The sequence below is a fragment of the Drosophila arizonae genome, chromosome 2, assembly GCF_054131065.1.
Source record: "Drosophila arizonae isolate 15081-1271.41 chromosome 2, UAZ_ARI_1.0, whole genome shotgun sequence".
NCBI lineage: Eukaryota > Metazoa > Arthropoda > Insecta > Diptera > Drosophilidae > Drosophila > Drosophila arizonae.
Window position 1 is genome coordinate 4,130,474 of NC_142922.1, and position 24,711 is coordinate 4,155,184.

Below are 24,711 nucleotides of genomic sequence, written 5' to 3' on the forward strand. Positions count from 1 at the left end.
TTCGATTTGCACCAAGCCGAACAATACAGAAACAAGTAATGGATTGACCAAGACCAAGCCGAAACCAAATCACGGGCCTGTTAGTGTCGTTTTTTATGTGTGTGTGAGAGTGTGAGTGTGTGTGTATGGGCCTGGGCCTGGCTCCGCGTTCTGGCCGCTGCCGACGCCAGCGCCGCGGCTTCGTCGACGACGTCAACGCTTCGGTTCAGCCGGCGGATGAACGCGCAATTTTTGTTTATTTATACAGCCGAGCGTGTAGAACTCCGTATTAGTGTCTTCTTGGCGTTCGCCGTTGACGGGTTTCTCGTATCCTCAGCTAACCCAGTGTGAGTGTCTGACAGCAGCTCAGTGCTTCGTGCTGCATAACGTGTATGTGTGTGTGAGCGAGTGAGCGAGTGAGTGAGTGTGCTTGTGTGTTGTAACTGTGTGCAACGGGATCATCCATAATAAAGTACAAATCAGGTACGGAAGTGAATCAATCGATCATTATCGATCGATAATGGGTCAACAGTGTGAAAGTGAAGCCTATCGATAACAAACGCATATAAATTGGTTATGGACTGGACTGGACTGCCGCTGGCTCTAACTGGCTGTCAAATGTGACTGTCAAGCCAACACATTGCACATTTTGTGTTGGTGATGTTTGCACCGACTTGGCGCAACGCAGCTCATTTTCGCACAGCATTAGCTCAGCTAGTCAGGCTGCCTTGACTAATTTTCGTTAGTTGCAATTTTGTTGCTCTTTGCTAATGTTTCTTTATTGGTGCCTGGCACTAGCTGTCTGATATTTCTAGTTGACCTTAACCCAATGCAATGCACATAGATTAAGTGCTGAAAACTTGTCTGAGGAGCTGCTGAGGCTGCCACTGCTGCTGCTGCTGCTGCAGTTGCTGCAATTTTGCCAGCCAGCCAAGGCCAAGACTGACAACTTTGAGGCGGCCAAAACTAAACGCTTTGAACTTGTAATCAATAAATGGCGATTACATTGCCAGCTGCATCAAGATCAATTCTAATAGCGAAACACCGCCTCCACTCGCCCCACCTAACGTCTCCAGCAATTTTCAATTTACAAAATGGAGCGCTGACAAGTCAGCAAGACTTGGGCAACCGAAAGAGACCCGAAATGTCAAAACCCAATTAACGTTGCAAATATTTACCAAGTAATTAAACGAGCGCCTCTTTGGCTAAGACCTGGTCTCTCAGTTGCCCAAGAGTCGTTTCACGTCTAGGCGCTAGTCGCTAGGCGCTTAAATCAATTCAAGGGCTAAAGTCAGCTCGAAAACATATACTAAGCAACTTATATAAGTTTGAGCCTCGACTAATTGATTGACCCCCCTTATGTCAAGCAAAAAAGTAACAAACAGTTATGTACTGGGTGCTTATAGCAATACTGACTAATACAACAATAAGGAAATCTATTAAAGCCAAGTCGAAAGAAGAAAGAAAAACAAAAACAAATGAAAACAAAACACATTAAGAGAGCTCATAATACTTTTGACCAAAGTCGAATTTAATGTGCAATTTATTATATCTATATCTATCTCTATTTTTTATTTTTTTTTGGTTTACTAATGAATAAATTAAATATATATATTCCATATGTATATGAATATGAGTGTATATGTATGCATAAAATTCTTGAGTACATGCATCAAAATTATATAATCGTTATATTTTTGCCATATATGCTTCCGAGCTTAGGAAATCTTGGCCACGTATAAAACTTTTCACATAGGAAAGCTCCTCTCCTTTCATAGCTGAATATTAAATTTGACTAAGCAATTTGCTGGAAATATAAACAAAAAACTACTTTAACAGCTAGACATATGGATAGTTGCAAAAAACTTAGATAAAATAGATACATTGATTAATAGATGGGATAGTTCAACCTTTTATTTTAAAATATAAACAAACAAAAATATATATATATACATGTATATATATACATGTATATATATATTTGTTTGTACTTAATTATTTAACATTTTGTAAATACAAACAGTTTCTTTTGTTTTTATTAAATTTCAAATAACATTTTCAACTTTGCTAATCTTTCCAATCTATTTATCTTTCAGTTTTCCTTCCAAGCGATCGTACAGTAAACTACTATTTTTTATTTTCCAAAAAAAAAATTGTTTTTTTTGCTGTATTTTGTCTTGACACTAAGCTTTTTCGAAACAATTTGATTGGCATATGGCTCACAAATTCAGCAAACCTCAACTCAGTAAGCATATATATATACAAATATCGTCTGACTATATATGACCAATAGGTCATATTTGTCCGATTCCATCGTGTTACACCATCGATAATGGGGGAAAATCTGGTGTTATATAGAAAATGGCAGTTCACAAAGTCACTTCTAAGTACGGACAATTGTTTGCTTTGCCTTTAGCATATACAGGTAGATGCATGTGAAAATCACGTTACAATGTATGCACACACTAAACATCCGTGCCGGAGCTTCGATCTGATGCTTTTCGGTGGTACTTTGGGTGTGAGCTTGGGGTCGCACGCCACTTGGCTGTGTTTGTGTGAAAAACAAAGTGGGGAAAATTATAAAAAAAAAAGATAAAAAAATTTCTATATATGTATATAAATGTATGTGTGTGCATTTGTCGCCCATTGGCTTGTAATTATTTGCCCAGTGCAATTATCTATGTGCAACAAGCGAGTTGCAGCAGATGCAGCTGCACTAAAAATCATTAATTGCGTCGTGTGAAGAAACAACAAAGTTACAACAAAAAACAACAAAAGAATATTCTAGACGAATGTACATATAACTAGATATATAGATATATTTCTGTGGGCGTGCTTGTGTATGTGAAGTGTATAAGAAGTGGAACCTGAATAACTGGGCTAACTTCACTTCAAACTGAATATATATTCATGCTTAAGGTCTTAGAAGATCTCTAAGTAGAGCTCTGTGCAGCTATCTAAGCTCTACATCCCAACTGCTCATATATAGCATGCATAGGTAGATGTTCGATACATAGGTCGATCAATTTAAGCATAAAACGATAAGCATCGTTATCAAAATTAACTGTTATTTATAGCAAAATTAGCTTTGTTTGTAAACAAAAGCAGCGAACTTTTGTTGCGTAGGGTATCTCCTAGTCAGACATGAACCATTTTTGACTGAGTAATTTACCCGCATTAGTTAGATGTCGAGAATTTGGAGTAGCTCGAGTCTGGACTTGACAGCACAGCTGCTCATGTTATTTAAAACAATTCCGACAATAAAAATATATACATATAAATATATGTATATATATTTGATTTTTTAGAAAAGCAACAATAGTGGGAGACTTATACACGCTATTAAAGGCTACAGCAACAACAATAATCGCAAAAAATCAATTATGCATACAAAATAATTTCGCGTCATTATGCTATTTATATAGATATAAATTGATTTAGACGTCTATTGCTTTCATTTTTCTACTTGTTTACATATTAAAATTTTGATTTAATTACATATAATTTATTAGCTTCTCGCAATGTTAATCCCTCTAGTTAATTTATCGTAAATTAGCCGGTAGAAGGTGCCAGCGGCCTTTGAGTTTCACCAACTGCATTATGTGGGGGGCGCGATCCCAAAACCGGGCAAAAGCAAGGGCAAGGGCAAGTGCAAGTGCAAGTGCAGTGCCAACTATCTGTCTAGCTGTCTCACTGACTGACAGACTATCCGTCCGCTTGGCCGTCTGTCCCACGTTTAGCGTCACATTTTTGGTCGTGATAATGCCGCAGAGCTCATTTTCCTGTCTCCAGTGTCAATCTGTTCGCTGTTTTGCTGACGCTAGCAGCACTGCCCGGCCACGGCCTGCATACAAATTAACTGGCCCAAGATGTGCGACCGAGCGAGCGTCAGCAAGGGGTACGCTTCGCTGATCCAGGCACAAGCCCATAACTGGGCTCCAAGTCCCCTCTGGCATTAGGCTGGGCAAATGTGGCACAGTCGTTGGCATTGCGGCGCTCGTGTCAGATCTGTGTGCGATAGAGTCATCAGATGTCCACAGTCGACAGCAGTTCAGGTACAATTCTCATCGGTTCTGGCCAGCTCTTTGGCTACTGTTACAGATTCATTGCAAGATATCAAGCATACGCCGTGTGTGCCGCGTGTCAGCCATATCTAATTCGTAACTAGAGCCCGGAAGGCTGTAAATAGAACGAAAAAATAATAAATAATACATTAATTTAAATAGAAATTATCAATAAATAATACAACACAAAATTAATTTCAATTTAAATCGTAATTCTATGCAAGAAACTGGAAATTTTCAAGAACTTGCACAAAGTAATAAAATATCAAATCGAAATAAAATTGTGGATTATAGAATGGCCCTTTGGCAAGGTCATGAACCGGAATTGCTCTGAACCACTAGATCTCCCAATACATATATTAATTCAACGAAATATCTAAAAACAAGTTGCCCAACAGCCAAACGAGCGCCGCAATTGAAAATTAATATCTCAATCATACGGCAGGCACATTCAGTCTGACATAAAGACAAAAACAGACTGAACAGAAGACATGGGTGCTCAATGTTGTTCCGCCTGCAATTTAAATAACAAAAAGGAATAGATTGGGTATATGACAAGCATGCGTCTATATATGTATTTGTGATATAAAAGTATATGAAATATTTAAATGGGCGATCGAGAAGCGGGTTAGGCAAGCAGCACAAGTTGCTATGTACATGAGTGCTTAGAACATTGCGAGTGTATGTGTGTGTGTGTGTGATAGTGTAAGTGTGTGTGAGTCTGCGCCATCTTGAATACTAAAAGCTCACATATGTGTAGCTCTACACTTGGCATCTGCAAGATGAATGCCAAAGTTATACGACTTTAGTGCCAAGGCGAAAAATTCAAATCTAGCCTTGTAGAATGCCACATACAAACACACATGCACTCACACACACACACACACTCAGAGATAGCTCAACTTGATCAGGTCTTTAAGCCACAGTAACTTGCGGTCGCAGAACCACTAAAGCCAAAACCCCATCATCAGAAGCCAAGCATTTTAATTATGCGAATTGTCTTATTGATGTTTTTATGTTTTATTTTTTAAGTTTATCAATTTTTTTTTCTCCGTACATGTATATATATGTATGTATCTGTTTCGTGTTGTAGCTGCTGCTGTTGCACCGACTTGACATTGATTGAATTGAGATATTATTTTGTGTTTGTTGCCCGCTGGCTGCTGCCTCTGTGTGGCAGCTGCTGTCGTCATTTAGCTGGCCGCACGATTTTGGGGCTGACGTCGCCCCATTGTCTCGCCCCTCTGCCGGCTGCTCGGCCGGCTGCGTTGCCGTTTAGCATTTTCTTTTTCATTAAGTAAAATATTTGCGTGCTAGCTGCATTCCTATGCCGCGCACGCTTACCTGGCGAGCATAATCAAGCACCGGGCTCCAGCAACAGCTCCAACTCGATGCGACTCGTCTATCTATCGAACGCTGTCTTTGTCTCCGTCTCTGTCGCTGTCGCTGTCTCCGTCTCGGTCTCGATTCGAGCCGGACGTGCGCAGCCTGTCTAAGCAGCGCTCAGCTTAGAATATTTCATTCAATAATTTGGCAACGCGCGATTCGGACGTCAGCGGTCAAATCGCAAAAAAAATAAAATAAAATTATATCCGATCGAACGAAAGTTTCTAAATGTCTTGCAAATCTTTTTCATTGCAGTCATCTAGCTGAATAAAGAAAAATATAAATAAAAAACATATCAATATGACGACCTATATGAAAATATTTGAGGAACGCATCTCCGGCCTGGCCAAGGGTGTGGGTGAGTATCCATCGAAGCTCGAGGCTCAAAGAACAATTTCTAATTCGAAAACCCCCGCTTAGATGAAACTGTGGACAGCTGGTTTCTGATGAGCTCACCAGCGCCCGTTGTTACTGTGGTGCTCGTCTATCTGGCATTCGTGCTCAAAATCGGTCCGGAATACATGAAGAATCGTAAGCCCATGGATCTGAAGCGCATTATGGTATTCTACAATGCCTTTCAGGTCTGCTACTCCATATGGATGTGTCGCACGGTAAGCACACGTGGCGTATGCTTAACGCGATTGAATACAAATCTTTGCATATGATGATGATGATAATGGTGGTGATGATGATGATGATGATGATGATGATGATTTGTTCTATCTGTATTGCAGTCGTTCAAGGAGAGCAATGTCATGGCATCGATATTGTCAAAGAAATGCGAAATCCATCGCACACGCGAACAAAACTTGGCTCTGTACTCGGGCGCCTGGTTCTATTTCTTCTCGAAGATCATCGATCTGCTGGACACCACGTTCTTTGTGCTGCGCAAGAAGAACAATCAGGTCTCGTTCCTGCATGTCTATCATCATACGATCACCGTGCTATTCTCATGGGGCTATCTGAAGTACGCGCCCGGCGAACAGGGCGTCATCATTGGTATCCTCAACTCGGGCGTGCATATCATTATGTACTTCTATTACATGGTCGCCGCTATGGGACCCCAGTACCAGAAGTATCTGTGGTGGAAGAAGTACATGACCACCATTCAGCTGATTCAGTTTGTGCTCATCCTTGGCTACATGCTCACCGTTGGCGCCAAGGGCTGCAACATGCCCAAGACGCTGACCTTCTTCTTTGTGGGCAACACGATCATCTTCCTCTATCTGTTCGGCAACTTCTACCGCAAGACTTACCAGAAGAACAAGACCGTCGATGCCAACGGCAATGCCATGCACAGTGGCGGCAGGAGCATGAATCTGGCTCAGTCGGCTCTGAGGGCTGCCGGCGGCATGGGCTGCATGCCAATGCAGACCAAGAACAACAACAACAACAACGTCGACTATAAGCCCTATATCGATCTAAACAATAACAGCGTAAAGCCCCTGAAGATGGAATGAGCGGTTAGGCTAAGTTCGGGGCTAGCTTTGGTAGGGTTGCTTTGTCTGTAGTTTAATCGTACGTGTTTTTTTTAGATCGGGTCTTAAGTCTAGTGTTAAACGTTTATCCATAACCCTTATCTGTACATGAACAACTGAATCTGAATGATAATGAGCTTCTTAAATGTAGTTGATGCCAAACAGCAGAAGATTTCATCCAAATACCTAGGCGTGTAAGTGTGTGTGAGTGGCCGAGTGGGTGTGTGAGTGAGTAGGTGCGAGTGTGCGTGTGTCTGCCTGTCTGTGTATATTGCCCTAAGTATTGAAATGTAAACAGCTAATTGTTAATAATTATCGAAAATTGATTTGTTTCCAATTACGTAAATGCTGAACAAAATAAAACAAATATATTTTAACTCATTTTTAGAAAACCTTTGCCTTTTTTTTTTAATATGTTACTCAAAGATTGGACAGGGTATATTAGCTGAATGACATATTTATTAACAATTTAAAATGGAAACGGAAAGGTTAATTAGTATAAAAGTAACGATATGTTTAAACATTTTTAAGGTCTCTATACTCCGTACCTAAAGGGCGAATGGGGTATATTAGGTTTTTTCGACATGAAAATATGAACTTTTAAGTATATAGAAATCGTTTATAAGTAAGTTAAAAGAGTAAGTTAAGTTAACTTTTCTATACTTTGTATTCAAAGAAAAAAATGGGTATATTGGCTGGGTATGTTTAGAAATGAATATATATATTCGTGTGCATATCGAGAATTTCTTATAATTCCGATATCGATAAATCATCAACTATCGATAGCGATTCATCGATATATGAATTATTATCTAGTCTTCTCCATATAACTGTGAGCGAGTGCTACGCAACCAATTGCAATATTCTCATCTCTTTATATATATTTTTTCGAATATGTTCTTGGCCACTTTGACCTTCGAGTTCTTTCTAATCACCGGACAAACCAGTTGGTCTTCGATATATTTATGACAGCCGCAGGGTACCCAAGCCCAAGCCCCTGAAATTCGAAGCCAACTCTGAAATGAGCTCGTGTCAAGCTAAATATCAAATTTATGCAGATCCCAGCAGCTGAATTTCTTTTATTGCAATGATTAATACCCGCACCGAAGACGAAGACAGCGCCTTCGGCTTGAACTTGACTCGCGTGCCTCTTGGTTATGCAATTGTTTTTTATTTCTACATATTTTGTTTTGTTCTTTATCCAACATAAGAACAGGTTCATTCGGCGAGACATTATGGCGACTCGCAAGAAACACATAATCAACGAAAATTATAAATTCTAATTTCAGCTAATTTTTCAGTTTTTTATTTGGCTGCCAGTTAGCCACACGGGTGCAAAGGGCATATATGTTTTATTGTTGCTATCCTCAGCCATATGGATGATGCATAGATAGTTTCTTATTAAAATAGCAAATTCACACACACACACACATATCTATACAGTCGAGTATAGCTACTACAACTCCATGAAGACAAGTTTATCCAGAATTTGAAAGACGTGCTCCCTGGCCATGCCTTGGCCGTATAACATCTCATTAATCACCGAATATGCAAATCAGCTGAAAATGTCTTTCGAAGATTATGTCCAAAGCAAGCCGGCCGCAGATTCACCAGCTCTATCTGTCGCATTGGTAATCTTTATATATAGACTGTCAATGTATTATTAGACTCTGATTTGTAAGTCAAATATGTACTAAACAGACTCGCGTAATGTAAATTTAAAATATTTTACGAAATTTCAGAACTGCCTTCATTGTATTGAGATGTGAGCCTTAAAATATTTTGATATGTGAAGCATATTGCATGATATGAGTGAGCTCCAGGCCGGAACTTACTATGAATATATGGTTTGATTTTTTTGGGAATTTCCGAAGAGCTGCAGACTGGGATTTACCCTAGTTGCGACCTTGAGTTCTATAAAATTCTCCAATTCGCTTCAATAAATTCGCCAGTTTTATGTGGCATATATACTAACTATAATTAGTTTATACTAACCTAAGCTTAAAGGTCGTTAGGTCAAGTGTATCTAGCGCATTCCAAAAAAAAAGCTTTTCTCTTGCATACTTTAAGGCGCCATTGAAAATGCTCTGAGGAAAATGAAGTGTGAAAATTTGCGGCCAGAAATCGAAGGTTGTTTATTCTCAGCTTCACAATACGAAGCAATATATGCATAAAAGAATCTAATCTAGATGTATAATTCAATCAACATGAGTTGCTCAAGCTAGAACAAGTTTGTTTTTTATATTTATGTAAATAATCAAGCCCAATTAAAAACGATTCAAATTGATTATGAGGAAATGAAATTGTAATAAAAAATTAACAAAATTTATATAATTTTTTATTTATTTATTTTTGTTGTTTTTTTTTTTTCAGTTTTAGTTTTCATTGAATATTTTTCGATACAACCATCAAATTCAATTAGAGTCCAAAAAGAACGGAATAACGATAACAGTAATAAATGATCTTTAATCTCTAAGCGACCCCAAAGCACGGCCCTGCGCCGAAATCGCCGATAATCTAAACCATATCGAATGCTGAGCGAACGCACACGAAGAGTCAAAGAGACGCCAAGCGCTTGTGGTCAAGATCAAGGCCAAAAGCAGAACCGGCTTAAATGCTACTGTTAGCAAGTTGTTAAGATGCGGCTACTGCTGCTGCTATTGTTGTTGTTGTTGTTGTTGCTGTTGGCTGCTCTTCAATGATGCTTTTTAGCTTCCGCTTTGGGTATTAAGGTTCCGTTTTGTTTTGACAGATTGATCGATAAAAGGTTGTGAGAATAGCTCAGGGCTCATGCGCATCACAACAGCATACAAGCTTACATGTATACAAATAGATGTGCATATGTGTATGTATATATTTATATTCACGTATACTTTGTATACATCTCCAACTGAACAGCTGTCATCTTCAAGGTGAGCCAGAAATGCTTCGTTCTAGCATAACAATACCAATATCTGTTCTGCAATTATAATTAGATTCATGAGCTCGTCCAATCTGCATGGCAAGGCACTAATCAGCCTCATGGACCTGTTCTGCCACTCCCCAAACAGCGGACAGCAAACACCAAACGCCAAACGCATACACTCTCATTAGGGGCAAATCTTTTGTTCAGTTCAAAATCTGAATCTGAATGCTTCCGCCCGTCCATCCACATCCGTATGATTAGTTTGAAATTGCAATTCATGGAACACCAGAAATCTGTTTCTGATTCGCTTTGTTCTGTTTTTTTTTTTTTAGAAAATTATTTTTATTTGTATTTGTGGTATCTTTTCGTTTTAGCCTAAGTACTTTACATGCCAATATTTCATATATATATTTATTTATATATACATGTATATATCATCTAACATATTTGCTTATGCCAAATGCGTATCTTAACTTATTTACACAACTAATTCCGTTTTATTTTGTTTTTGTTTTTTTACTTAACTTAAATCGGTATTTTACTCTTCATCTTCTACTTCTTCTTCTTCTCTTCCTCCTCCTCTACTTCTACTTCTGCTTCAGCTTCTTTAAGCAATTTTGTTTTTTGGGCCGTAAACATACAACTTCTTTCATTTCTGACGTCCGAAGAGGCGCGAGCGAGGGGAAATACACAAACACACATCAAACGAAGCGATGGCTGCGAAAAGCATTTAACTGTTTGCCTATTAGCTCAAACCTAAAATTTCTCAATATTTTCATTTGTCTTTTTGTTCCGTTTTTTTTTTCAATTTTTTTCTTCTTATTTTTGGCGGCGGATTACTTAACAAATTAGTCAACAAAGTTGTGCATAGAACAACGCCCGCTCCATAGACTTAGAGTTCCCAAATATATAACTAAAAAAAAAGTATTCTATGTGAATTCCATTAAGTATTTCTGTGTGCATGTGTGTGTGTGTGTGTGTGTGTGTTCGAGATTATTGAGTTAGAGTATTTTCCTAGCTGCCTTACAGCACCTTCTTTTGCTGTGCTGCATTTGTGGCTATGGCGGCATTCAGATTCTTGGCACAGCTATCGTTGTTGTTGTTATTGTTGTTTTTGTTAGTGATCTCTTTGGCATCAGCCTCGGCCTTGGCCGCCGCCTGCTTCTTCTTGTAGGACTTCTGATAGAAGTCATTGAAGAGGAAGTAGAAGAAGACGGCATTGGGCAGGGTGAAGCAGACGGACCATCTCGGATAGCCGCAGTCGGTGTACAGCAGCTGCGTTTGATGAATGAAAGCGCAGCAGAACTGGATCTATGGGATGATAGACACAATCAGATTAGCTACAGTTTACACATCAATCTTCATATATCTCTTACCATTTGCAGGTTGGTGATGTACTTCTTCCACCACAGGTACTTTTGCATCTTTGGTCCGAAGGCCGAGAGGAAGTAGTAGGAGTACATGATGATGTGCACAAAGGAGTTGATCCAGCCAATGAAGGTGCCATGGCCGCCCGGATAGTATTTGGAGGTGCCCCAGCTGATCATGGGCATGACTGTGTGATGGTAGACGTGCAGGAATGTCACCTGGCGATCGTTCTTGCGCAGCACAAAGAAGATCGTGTCCAGCAGCTCGGTGATCTTGGCCAGGTAGTAAACGTAGACGACGCGTGCCTCGCGGTACGCCTTGGGCGTACGCGACCAATCGACCGGCTGACAGCGCCAGCTATAATACTGCCAGATGACCACGCCCTCGTACACCATCCAGACGCTGAGCGCCACCTGGAAGAAGTTGTACACCTGCAGCGTGCGCTCCAGCTTGAAGGGTTTGCGGTCGCGCATAAAGCGCGGACCCCACGACAGCACAAAGTACAAATAGAAGCCCAGAATCGTTAGCAGGGGCAGTGGAGATTTGATCAGGAACCAGTCATTGGTGCGGGGATCTACAGCGATAATCAGATTGATGATATACACACACATACACATTATATATGTAGTGCTGCTCACCTGCCAGCTCGATGAACAGAAAGTTCCAATAGTCCGTTTGTGTTGCATTGACGGCCGCCATTTTTAAATTCGTTTTATTGACTTCCTCTGCTGGTTGTTGTCGTTCTATCGTTGTTGTTGTTGGTGTCTTTGAAGATGCTGTTTGTTTGTGCGAAATTTAAAAATCTGCTAAGCGCTCGAAGCGAACGTGTTTTCGTCCAGTGTTCTGCACGGCGCGTATTTCAAATTAAAAGTAAAGAATAATAAAAATTCAAAAAACAATTTAGAAAGAGTTTGGCTTTGTTGCTATCAAGTTCATAAATATTTTAAGTTATGTTAATGGACAACAAAAAATGAAGAAGCAATCGTAGCTGAAACAATAGCAACACCAGCGACCAGTTGGTCTAACTAGATATTCGGTGCTGTGCTGCTGTTGCCGAGCCAGCATGACTTGGCCAAAAAAAAAAACAAAAAAAGAAAAAAAAAAAAACAATAATAATCACTCTCTTCTTCTCTTGTGGCAATGCAAATTGAGATACATTGACAGAGCCACCCAGCTGGATGCTGTGTGATGTCAACGCTTTGGGCGTGTCTATCAAAGAAACGCAATTCTTTTATTTTATTACTATTTATTATTATTATTTTTTGTTTTTCTTTTTTTGCCACAACAAATTGCCGAAAAATCAGACTGGGCTGCTGAAAGCTGTCGCCGTTTGCTTTGAACTGTTGTTGTTGTAATGCTGTGTATATATATGTGTGTATGTGTGTGTGTGTGTGTGTTGCTATGCAATGCAAAATTATCATGTAACCGGAGTAAGAGTAAATTATATTCATTATTATGAATTAAACAAGCGTAGAAAACAAATTGCTTCACAAGATCAACAAGTAATTGGGTGACGCAGCAACAACAACAATAATAATAACAAATATTTTTTCATTTTCTGTTGGCTATCTAGAGACCGCCATGCTCACGTGTGCACACAGTGGCACGAAGCAGCAGCGAAACAGCAGCGAAACAGCTGTTAAACATAATTATCAACAGCAGCAGCAGCAGCAGCAGCAGCAACAACAAATGTTAATAATAACTGTTCACTATGTTAGCTGCATTAAGTGGCTAGTTGAACTCCACAAAGGCCACGAAAGTCGTCGTCAAGCGGTTATAAAGTGGCTTTTTGGCTTTTCGGCGTCTGCGGCGCTTGGCTCAGTTCCGTGGTCAGTTTTTTTCACACCAATATTCTGAACTGCTCCGTCATAGAGTTCGATCAATATATACATATGAACATACATATATACATATGTATATCTATAAACATTGAAGGGCAATGTTGGCTAACAAGCCATAAGCCATAAGCCATAAGCATCGACTGGTTTGCTTTTGCTTTTGGCTTGGCTCATTTCCTGCACTTGTTTGCTGTTGTTGCTGCAACAATTAACGCAGAACGAACCAGAAAATGAGCCGCGACCTAGCCAACAGATGGAAGGTGCTAAAAGGCAACTAAAGTCAAAACAAAAAATGACCAAAAAACTATGCCCGCCTCGCACACAGAATCGGGTTTTCAAATTATCAATTTTGAAAACTGCCAAAAGTCAAATAAACAAATTGACGCGCAAATGAACCATCAAATTTGCGCTTGGCTAATGAACATATGATGCCGCAGAGACCTCGGTTTTTTCCTCTTCTCGGCTTGCTCGCTTTTCTGGAAGCACTTTGGTCAGCTTGGGGCTCCATTCTAAGCAGCTGCTGCTGGAAGACTTTGCATAAATCGCATTTCGCTGCGCTCAGCGTGGAGAGATTTGTGGATTCGCCGCATTTCCACATGGCTAGCCATTTGTCAAAATGGGCTTGGGCTGAGCTTGGGCTTGGGCTTGGGCTTGGGCTTGGGCAGGCAGCAGTTGCTTCGGCGTCTGCATCGGCGTCGGCGTCTGCGTCTGCTCTTCTTTGGCCCTGAGCTGAGAGCTGAGACTAAGGTGAGCAGCAAATTGTGTCAACAATTGTTAACAAACATTTCGTAAGAACCATGCGTCACATATTTAACTTAATTAGTTGGAGGTTCAACTAAAAGTTGAATGGACCTTGGCGTCAACCTATTGACACGCGTATTCCGTATATTTTGCATATGATTTGCATAATTATTAACGCAAAGCCTAACTTGTGTTTCTTACACTCTCTCATATATATATATATATATGAATATCTTTATGTATATACGCTATGCCTACGCTACAAACAAATCCTGTTTTCTTTTTATTTTTTGTAAGTTCTACACATGCGCCACGTTCCTGAATAGAAATTTGAATATGTCTCAATGTTGATTGATTAACAAATGCTGTTCATTAGACCATTTTAGAATTCACACTTCATAAGCCAAATGTGACTTAGCACGCATTCAAAATGTTTCAACCCGTGGGGAATCGACTCTGGAGCCACTTCTTTAAACATTGGTCAATAAACTTTGGTCAAACAACTTTCCAGCTGCCCAGAGAATTCCTGCTAACACTCCCATAAATGGCACGACGGCTACTTGATAATTTCTACTGCTTCGCATGAATTCTATTAGACCTCAGATCTCTGATAAGCAAATCCTGAACAATCTGAATTCTTTAACATCGTAGACTCTTTAAGATCTCAATCTCTGAAGCTCTGGCATTTAACTGCTGTACCGCACGGCGGTACAATCTATCTTTAACTCTATATTAATACCATATTTAATATAACAAGTATACGCAGTGTATACGCAGATCGTATACAAAGAACTCAAAAGTCAATCCTAAGCAACATGAAGTAGATCACAAGCTCACCACACATATTACACGGCCGTTAAATGCCCAACAGCACGAATTCTAAAAGATTTTAACGCTTCTATCACACCACACTGCGGCTACTTGATAAATAAATTCTCTACAACGCTGTCTACGATATCTATCTATCTAATTGATTCAAGAACTAATTTAATTGTTAAAATAAAACAATTCCTTACATTTGAAAAAATCCTCTTCAGGAAAGAATTCTAAGGAATCTTTAACCTCTTCAGTCGTCCCACACTGCGGCTACTCAATTAATGAATCCTGAACAAGATAATTTCAATAGGATCTCCAGCTGTTATATTTATTATATCCTCTCCAAGGCGACCTCTAAACGATCTCATATTTTTCAACCATATTACACTGCGGCTCCTTGTTCAATGAATCCTGTTCCACACAACACATTATGCTTACAGCCTTTTTTTTTTTTTTGAGAAAATCCTCTTTACATTTGCATATATAGCAATTGTCTTTAAATGTTTGTATGTATGTTTCAGCACTGACAAATCCGAGCACAAGCACCTGTTGCAATCGTCTCGGTTGACAGTTGCCTTCTCCAAGACCCGTACACTTAATTTACAGCAACAACAACAGCAACAACAACAACAGTGACTGCTCTTAATGCTAACACCATGACAACTGTGATTTTGTTTTTCTTATTTTTATCTTCTTTTTTTTTTTAGATTATCTTTTTTCTTGCTTTGTGTTTTTGCTGTTTTGTTTATAATTATTGGTAATGTTGGTATATATATTAAGGGAGAGAGACCTCTGCTGGCATCCGCTACCCACGAGACTTGTACGCGTACTGAACTGCTACGCCGATTTGTGCGCTGCTATGTATAAAAATTTCGTCTATAGCTTTGAGATTTTTTGTTGTTTTCATTTTCAAAGTATTGCCGCTAGTTGTTTCTACTGGGCTAGCTGCTGCCAGTTGATGTTGCTGTTGCTGTTGCTGCCGCTGGCAGTTGCTGTCGCTGCTGTTGCTGCTGTTTATTGTTGTTGTTGATGTTGTTGTTGTCGAATCTGCTGCTTAAATGTTCTTTTGTGTCGCTTCATTTGCTTGGAAGCTGCGTTTCATTGCGTCGACTGGTCTCGTTTGACTTTTCTATTGATCACACCATCTATTGATCATCATCATCATCGTCATCGTCATCGCCATCATAATGACAAACAGCCTTTTGGCAAACAGCAACAGCAACAGCTCGACGGCTTTATTGCTGTATGTCTTCGCTGCCAGGTTTGCCGGTTATTCTATTTCAACTAGTTGTTGGCTGAATTTTAATTGATTTTGGCGCTTACGTTTGCAGCATTTGTATTATAATTAATGTTTACCATAATTGTTGTTATTGGCCAGCTGTGCAATATGGTATTGGCCCGAAAGAGAGCAAGCAGCAAGAACTCGGAAACATATTGCGGTACATAACCAGCAATACACAAGCATGCATATATATATAAATGTATTGAGAAAGAGAGTGAGAGAGATGGAGAGGTAAGGAGAGGGAGGAAGTAATAGAGGGCAGGTGATTCCAAAATTAAGGTTTAGATTTTAGATTTTAGGTACTAGTTAAGCTTGAGTCTCCTATTTCACTTTTTTTTTTTTAACTCCCAATTGTTTTGTAGGTTTTATGGTTTTTCTTCTTAAACTCCTCCAGTTAGGGTGAGGAAATAGAGCATAAAAAAACTAAAAGAAAAATCTGATATCTTGATGCGTTCAAGGCTAGCCATTGAGTTCCGTCGATTGAGACTCCATTCAAGGAGACACTTGACCGGGTAAAATACAAATAAAAAACGAAAAACGAAACCAGTCGCAATATTATTATATCATTTTGATAATTTACATATGAATTCTTGGGGCCCAGGGGGCAATTCTTGAGCCGATCGCAATGTTATTTCCGGGTCGTTTCACTTCTCGTTGTTGTTATCTAGCTGAGGCTGGGGTCACTCAGAGTTGAAAATATGCTTAACTGTGTCACCGGCATATTGAACTTGACCCTGCCTGACCGACACCAAAGGTGAGGCGATCTTTGCATTTATTTTTCTTTGGTCGCACAGCTCGTCCAGTTTGGCTTGAACTGGTCAATGGTGGCTGTGGGCCAAGATTAACTGATTTGTGATAGCTGAGCCTGCTGGGCATGATAACAGCTGATGCGCTCGCCTATCAATCATTTATCCTCAGTCAAACAGAAGACACTATTCAGCGCTGTCTTCCGGTCATCCGATCATTTCATTTGATTTGATTTGTCGCTGCCTTTTGTTTGTCGGCTATCTCGCATAACTTTAATGGTATGCAAAGGTTTGTCGATTTGATGTTACCACCGGATTGATGAGGCGACCGCTGTGAGGGCCCCGCGAGACACGAGCCGTTTGCAGGTTATGCAAATTTTCTTCCGCAACCATTTACATACGAAAAAGAAACCGTTAACAATTATTATTGGTTATTAATTAATAATTGCGATTCTTATAGCAAAAAGAAAACAAAAAGTAATTAAAAACAAAAAACAACGAAAAAACCAAAAGCACAGTCGCAATTAAATGTACATGTTTCTGTGCCTCTTTGTTTGTCGATGATAGTTTTTTTGTTGCTCAGTTCCAAATTTGAGAGTGCCAAGTTCCTAGTAATTAAAAAGCATTTATATATACAAATGGATATATTTTTTTTATACAAATTGTTATTCATTACCTATGGGCTTTCATTCAAGATATACATCTCATGCCTTTACAAACTACTTAACTTAGCTGTTAATACTTAAACACTTCATGATTTAAGTGTTACATTAATTAATTACTTAATTACAATAATTAAAATTTGTTATGGCTTGCAAGGCAGGCCGTTGAGCATTTTAATTTGCAATAAAAAGCTTATTGTTTCGTTTGATTGCGGTTGTAAACAGTTTCTTTAGCTGTGCAGCATTGTTAGCGCCATCTACAGTTCGTTGCTTTACAGCTTGGCTTGAAAGCTTCTGCCAATGTGACCAACTACTCTTGTTTAAAGTTAAGCGCGGCTTTGTATTCGGTTTCGTTGCTTATGCTAACGCTTTGAAGCTCACTAGTCGAAATTATATTATTTTTTAAACTTTTGCAGTAGGAATGCAGCATATTTTGTAAGCTTTTTTTATTCTACTGAAACTTGTCGTCGGTGAATGGCCTTAGGTGTGAAGTCAGAAATCAAGGGATGACAGTGCTAAATTGCGCTGAGCTTGCTCATTGATGATTTAGGGCAAAGTGTATGTATGAATTGTGAAGCAATTATACTATGAGCAGTGAGGAAAAGTGGAAAGCTTGGCATTTCCCAAAGGCGTATTCAATATTTTGTATGTAGTGTGGTAGCTGAGGATCAAAAGCTTAGCTTGGCTATACTCTGATAATTCCGAGTCGGAATTTCCGACATGACCTTCAAATTAGCAGATCGATATTTGAGCCTAAAGACGTTAACCAACACAGGAGAAATAAAAAAAACTTAATTATTTTTTATTGCTCTCGTAGCCTAGTAATTGAGGTATAAAAAACTTGTTTATTGGTATAAAAAATGAATTAATTAAAATTGTTATAATTTCTAGCCCTTTAATGCCCTGTAACACCTCTGGTGGAGTCAACGTAAATTCCCCTAAACAACAACAAAGCTGTAAATTTTTAGTTGAAAAAAAGAAAGGGATTCCCTTAGATTTTAAGAAGTTGTTTATGAAAGCTTAACTGAGTTCGCCGAAAACCCATTTCAAAGGTCTAGACTGATTAAGTCAAAATGATGTGATGCGCAGAATTCAGATAAAGTTCTAGCATGATTTTTACTTGGCCTTGAACGCCCTTTTGTAGATCATCCAAACAGACGAGAATACCCTTTTCCATGTGCCCTACAATATTTTCATTAGCACATCTATTTGAATATGTAAGCGTGCGTATATATCCTAAGGTCAGTGTGCTACGTCGCGACGTTCCTACATTCTTATCATTAGCCCAGTTTAGTATCAAGAACAAGTGTGGCGCAAATCAAACGTGTTTCAGAGCACGGAAATGCCCAATGAACGTATCTATCAAATTATAACGCGCCGTTTAATAATTTAGCGATCCATCGATCGAGCTAGCCTCAGCACATTTGCGGCTAATCAAAATCAGCGAAATACCGTTGAGGCTCTGCGCGTGCCCTTGCCTAAAACTTGTTTTACGCATTGAAAAAAGAAAAAAGTGGAATATACTTCCGTTTCCTGATCGCGAGCAACTGCTAAAACGCCGATAAACCTACTTACAGTTAAGCAATTTTACTTATATGTATAGCAAACGTTTCGTTTCGTTTTCTCACTTAATTAATTGACGCTTAAATGTTTTCTTAATTCTAGTTGAATAACAGTTTGCTTTTTTTTTTTTTTACTGCTTTGCAAGAACTCAACTATGTCAAGTTCAAGCCACAATCGACGATATATTCTTCGTCGCGCTTACGTTTAATTATTACTCTGAGCATATTCAGATGGCTAACCAAAAATCTGTTCAAGTTCAGACGTCGAGTCGGGGGCAACTCAAATGAAATAAACTAAAAAAAAAAAATAAAATAATTATAAAATAAAAATAAATTACCAAGAACATTTCCAGTTTGTGGCCCAACTATGAGTTAAACGTCGTTTACGATTCTGTCTTCATTTCGAATCCAAAGTCGAGGAGATTTTTTTACACACATCGTATGCATGGTATTCTGAGTTTCTCTCTCTCTCCCTCTCTATCTGTCTCTTCTATCATATATAACTTGTCCGGTTGTTGCTCCGCCGTGACGCGACGCCGCTGTACTTTAGCTGGCCTCTAAGTGAGCGGGCTCAGGGGAGGCATACGTGGGGTACGTGCACAAAACTGACGTTGATTCAGACTGTGTGGCATTTGTAAGCGAACGCATATTTGGCCAACTGATTAGCGGATGGAGCCCAGCACATGGCCAACACAAGACACTTGGGTACTTAGCCAAATAAGTGAGCGTCCAATGAGTTGGCCATCAATGGATTCGTATGGATTTAGTGTGGATTTTATGTGTATTTCGTGTGGATCTTGTGGATTTGGCCTTTCAAATAATGATGTACCTCTTCTGCTACTGATTCTTTGGCCCATGCCGTTTGCCTGAGGTGTTGCCCAACTAACTGCTCAGCTTGTGCTATCAATTAGTAACAAAATGTGTTTGTCTGCCTGCCAATAAATGAACATAAGCCAAAAGAGCTAACGATTTGCAGATGCTCTGTAAAATAAATGTATCTATTGTGAAGTGTTTTGAGAAACTTTTAACAATTTATTTTCAATTTTAGTTGTATTTCAACTATATGAATAAAAAATCTTATTTAAATTGAAAATAATATTAATCTTATATTCATATAAAAATCAGAATTATAACAATCATAATTAATATGACTCAAATATATCATATATATTAGTTTAATTGTCTTCGACATCTGATTCTTAACACCCTCTTTATAGTACTTCAAGAATACTTTCACCTAGACCTCACACAAAGCCATAAGTTTTATATAAATGCCTTAGCCATCAAAATAAATTGTTTACTTGGCGCGTTGTGACAAATTGTTGCTTTGTTTACTTTAAATTAAAAAATATTTGCACCGGCAGTTGAGAATACATTGTATTTTTATGTACATGCACACAATTACATGAAACTATTTCCCGATCTCAACATCTTGGTATACAAATTATTCAATCACTCCTTAATAAGTTAGTAGCAGCAGGAAGTACAATCAGAGCAGATACTAAAAAATAATTGTTACCTATGGGATAAACTAAACACTGTGCTATGCATTGGATTGTGGTTAAGGCTATTGCTATTTAACTAATAAAAATTGAGCTTAAAACAAATCGTATCATACAAAGCATATTTAATTTAAAAACAATTTAAAGCTAATTACAAATAGTGATCAAGAAAATAAGGTCAAATAGCTCTGAGGAATTCAAGAAATATATGTATTTACATTACTGCTTTATCTATTATTAATAACATCTTAAGTAAACAAAAGTAAACTACAAAAATAAATTTCAATTTCTCAGCATTTCAACCTTTTCCATGACGCTAAGCAAGGAATATCAATGGCGCAACATTTAACAATATATAATTACACATATATCTGATGATCCGGTTAATAGTAGATGATTATTAAATTTTTCAATCGTACAGCAACACAGCACAGCCTTTCGCAAAAAAATTTCCGTTTATCAATGAACTGAGCAGTGGAGCAACGGGGTTAACGGTTCAGTTTGTTGCCTTTGGCTGAAAACCTGAAGACCACGCCCCTAGCACGTTGCCTTAATTTAATTAGAAATTTATTGACTTCATGTGTGCTTGCTAATTAAAATTATTGCATTTGATACGTTTGCTATGGTGCACCTGTCGAAGTTATTGAGAATCTATGGGGTATATTTGTTCTGTGATGGAGTGAGCAGGGATTAGTTTGGAAAGGTTTGATTTCAGTTTAACTTTTCTGCTGTCCATCAATTTATTTTATCGTTTTATGATTTAAGATCAAGAAAGAACAATTTCTGATCTCAATTTACGATTTATGATCTACGATCTAGGATCTACATGCAACGATCTATGTTCAAGAATAATACGATCAATAATTTACGGTCTACGGACTAAGATCTACAGTCTATATATAAGATCTACGAAAAATAATCTAAAATAATCAACCTACGAAGAATTGTAGATTTAGGATCTACAGTTTAGGATTTAAGATCTTCGAAAAATACATTACGATCACGAATTTGCGACGATCTACAGTCTAGGATCTAAGAATTACGAAAAATAATCTACGATCAAGAATTTACGTTCTACGAGCTGCCATCGAGGATCTGCAGTCTAGGATCTAACACCTATGAAAAATAATTTACGATATACAATTTATGATCTAAAATATAGGATTCACGACCTAAAAGGTACCATCTAGGAGTAACGTACGTACGTATTTACGACCTTGAATACAACAATTTACTGTATAGGATTTTCGACTTACGATCAACGACTCCTGATATTATATGTAGAAAAACTTTAAAATCTTCCTTTGATATGTGTTCCCATATCGAAGAAATATTTCATGTATCCAGGGTATCTCAGTGTCTAGCACACACGTGTAAAGTACTTTTACCTGTTTCTCTTTTGTTGTACTGCTGTTGGGCAACATTGCTTTGTGGTATCTATCAATTAAGCCAGTTATTTGCCGGCTAATGACGCTGCACTTTTGGAGCGCGACTCACGACGCTGCGCAGTCGCGTTCGTATGTAGGGTATGTAGGGTATGCTGAATTTCGATAGATGCGAAATTGAAATGTCTGAAGCCTTTGCCTCACCTTGGCGATAAATCAAAAGCGCACATCTTCATAGACGAAAATATGTATAAGTATATAAATACATATATGAATTATTATTGGTGGCGTTTTGTCATGGTCTAACTGGAGCTATGTGACGGCGGTAGCTAGATTGTTTCAGCGCGTTTATTTATCACCGATGTTGGTCAGCTGTTTTGGCGGCTCTATTAACTTCCGTCAGCCGGTAACGCGCCAAGACCTAGACCTAGACATTAAAAATAAAGAAATACGCAAAAAAAAAAAAAAAAAAAAAAAAACTAAGCAAAACGTACCAACAACAAAGCCGGTTACAGATCCGGCTCATGCAAAAAAAAAAAAGATAGAAGATGAGTCTGAAGCCTTTGACTAAATCGTGCTCATTATGCAAACCGTTAGCAACAGCGACCAGTGCAATGCCATCCTGCTGCCATTGAGTCACAGACGCTGCGACGCTGGCCAGCATGGCCAAAACAATCAAGTGGCAAAGGTCAAGCGCACTTTAAAGAACAATTTCGGTCGTGTTAATTTGTCGCATTTTGATTCTTTGTAATTGTTTAGCTTAGCTCTCCAGTTGCTCGCCATTCGTCAATTGTTGTCGCACGCGCACACCTCAATGGCATAATTAAGATTCATTTTCATTTTCATTTTTGTCCATTTACATTGAGACATGCACATAAATATATATATACACACATGTGACAAACCCGATCTCGACCTCGTCAATTTTAATGCTGCACGTCCGCCCTGACAAACTACGGCATGGCAACACTCTATATACATATGTGAAGGGTTTTGCGTTCTTGTAAACACGTAGCCTTTTGGCCAAGACTCCACTATCTTGATCTGAAACCTTTATAGCTGTTCACACGCTTAAAGATCAATAGTAATTTGCGGCGGAATGCCACACACATAAACACACGTGCCAAGGGCTTGTGTATTTAGAAGAAAAAAAAAAACAGGCTTGAAGAGATCGAAACATCGAAAATCTAGAAGATATGAATGGACAGCCGAAATTTATAATTAGACTTGATCTAACAAAAGCGACAGCTATGGAATGGCTTATATTATGCGAATTTCTCGTTTTCAGTTCGCTCTCTGCTTCTTCTTCTTCTTATGTCGTCTCATACAGTGTTTGCTTTGGATATACTTAAATCATTTCATTTGCAATTTCTGAGCCTCTTTCAGCAATGTCGCATGACGCAGCAAATTACTTTAACTCCATAGTAATTTATTGGTGTTTACATGATTTGAGCCTGTTTTCAATAGGACTTTAAATCTTTATCGTGTTTTAAAGAAAACACCCAAACAAATGAGAAAAGCTTTAGCAGTTAATTTATATTCTAAATACAATCTTGGAGTAATCATATAAGCAACACTGGCCAACAAATTTGATGGGTTTTTCGTAATCAATAATCAGATAATTTAATTTCTAAAGGTCATTGACATGCTTGATCTCAAAAACAATTTACTAAACAGTAAATATTCCAGTCTCACTTTTCTCGATTCATTTCACATAGTCTCCTCTCTTAGCAACTTTAGCTCAGATGATATATCGATGATGACTTAAGAGTTTTGCATAATATATTGAAGAGTTTGAAATTTGTAGGAGAGACGTTTTACTGTCAGGTACCGCAGATAGATAGATCAGATGTCAAACTGATCTTATAGGATCTCTTATGTAGGTTGAAATATCCTTTTTGGCAGTATTGTCGTATTCGACTGGAAGACGGCAGAAACTGTGCAAAAGATTTCATTTTCCTTTTTCTTGATTATTCAATTCTGTCTATCTGCTTTAGCAACTAGTTCAGTTGGTCTATCATTAGAGACAGTTATTAATAGGACCACCTATAAATGAAACCAACTACGCAACTATTAGAGGTATAAATATACATATAATTAGCCATACATATATACTATATATATATATATATATATTCACTTATGCCACGCAGATCAAATGTATATATAAATCACCAAATATAGAATGGAATAGTTATGAATATGCATTTAACCTGTTTCTGAATGTCAATAATTAATTAATATTTAATGATTTTTTTAGTGCGAAACTTAACTTGGGCAAAGTAACTAGTTGTGCCTGTGGCGTAATTAAATAAAACAAAATTGACCCAATTTTAAGAACAATTTGCTTTATTGTTTAAAATGAAAAAAGCATTTTAATAAAAAAATATATATATATAAAAAAAATTATTTATTTATATGTTGTTAAAATATTATATATTTTATATTATATTATATATATATTATTATTATTATTATTTTTTTTTAATATTTAGTTTTTCCTGAATAACAATTTAAATTTAAAATTAATTGTATTCAAAAAAAAATACCCCTGAAATTATAGTTTTAGCTTCAATCTAAGCTAAACCAAAACAATTAAAAATTAGCTCAGAAAAAATCATAGTTTTAATTATAATTTAAGTTAAGCAATAAATGTGCAAAAAAAAAGGAAACAAATTTCAAAGTTATTAATAAAATGTTTAAATTTGTTAACACGATTTTATAATGTTTCATTATTATTGTATGCATCATATTATGTTAAACAAATACTTTTTTATTGTTCGCTAACGCGAAAAATATACAAATTTTATTTGAAGAAGTTTTTTATTATTTATTGTATTGAAGTGAAGGTCGCAGACTTTGTAGTTTATAGCGAAACTAGTTTATGAAGACCCACCCCTTGTCGCACAGTGCATTGACCCATAAAGTAAATAAAACTGCAATCCGGACTAGTGATATAAGCCAAGCTTGTAATTTGAGAACAGCAACAGCAACAAC

General features: G+C 37.9%; 2 protein-coding genes across 6 annotated transcripts; one reads left to right on the forward strand and one right to left on the reverse strand.

The window, feature by feature from the left end:
- Window positions 1-176: 176 nt before the first annotated feature.
- Window positions 177-7,299, forward strand: bond (elongation of very long chain fatty acid james bond protein). 4 transcript variants are annotated; one of them, XM_018000587.2, is made up of 4 exons: window positions 177-326; window positions 5,685-5,787; window positions 5,850-6,040; window positions 6,164-7,299. In XM_018000587.2, exons 2-4 carry the CDS (start codon window positions 5,730-5,732, stop codon window positions 6,887-6,889), a joined length of 975 nt encoding a protein of 324 aa, XP_017856076.1. In that variant the 5' UTR covers window positions 177-326; window positions 5,685-5,729; the 3' UTR covers window positions 6,890-7,299. The 4 variants fall into 4 exon arrangements, with proteins under 4 accessions (XP_017856076.1, XP_089319183.1, XP_089319234.1 ...); XM_089463057.1 differs by having other exon boundaries at window positions 262-462; XM_089463108.1 differs by lacking the exon at window positions 177-326 and adding an exon at window positions 2,066-2,224.
- Window positions 7,300-10,104: 2,805 nt separating this feature from the next.
- On the reverse strand, window positions 10,105-15,442 carry sit (ELOVL fatty acid elongase stuck in traffic). Of its 2 annotated transcripts, none has more exons than XM_018000588.2 (4): window positions 15,366-15,442; window positions 11,819-12,023; window positions 11,189-11,754; window positions 10,105-11,123 (listed from the first exon to the last, which is right to left on the reverse strand). In XM_018000588.2, the coding sequence occupies exons 2-4, from the start codon at window positions 11,877-11,879 to the stop codon at window positions 10,836-10,838; spliced, it is 915 nt and encodes a 304-aa protein (XP_017856077.1). In that variant the 5' UTR covers window positions 11,880-12,023; window positions 15,366-15,442; the 3' UTR covers window positions 10,105-10,835. The 2 variants fall into 2 exon arrangements, with proteins under 2 accessions (XP_017856077.1, XP_089321721.1); XM_089465595.1 differs by lacking the exon at window positions 15,366-15,442 and adding an exon at window positions 14,776-15,359.
- Window positions 15,443-24,711: the final 9,269 nt, after the last annotated feature.

Bases quoted from the DNA above. Each gene is read 5' to 3' on its own strand.
- bond (XM_018000587.2), top strand. From the start codon at position 5,730: ATGACGACCTATATGAAAATATTTGAGGAACGCATCTCCGGCCTGGCC. The intron at 5,788-5,849 runs GTGAGTATCCAT...ACCCCCGCTTAG, and splicing joins CGGCCTGGCCAAGGGTGTGG to ATGAAACTGTGGACAGCTGG. The intron at 6,041-6,163 runs GTAAGCACACGT...TCTGTATTGCAG, and splicing joins CCATATGGATGTGTCGCACG to TCGTTCAAGGAGAGCAATGT.
- sit (XM_018000588.2), bottom strand. From the start codon at position 11,879: ATGGCGGCCGTCAATGCAACACAAACGGACTATTGGAACTTTCTGTTC. The intron at 11,755-11,818 runs GTGAGCAGCACT...TTATCGCTGTAG, and splicing joins TCTGTTCATCGAGCTGGCAG to ATCCCCGCACCAATGACTGG. The intron at 11,124-11,188 runs GTAAGAGATATA...ATCATCCCATAG, and splicing joins ACATCACCAACCTGCAAATG to ATCCAGTTCTGCTGCGCTTT.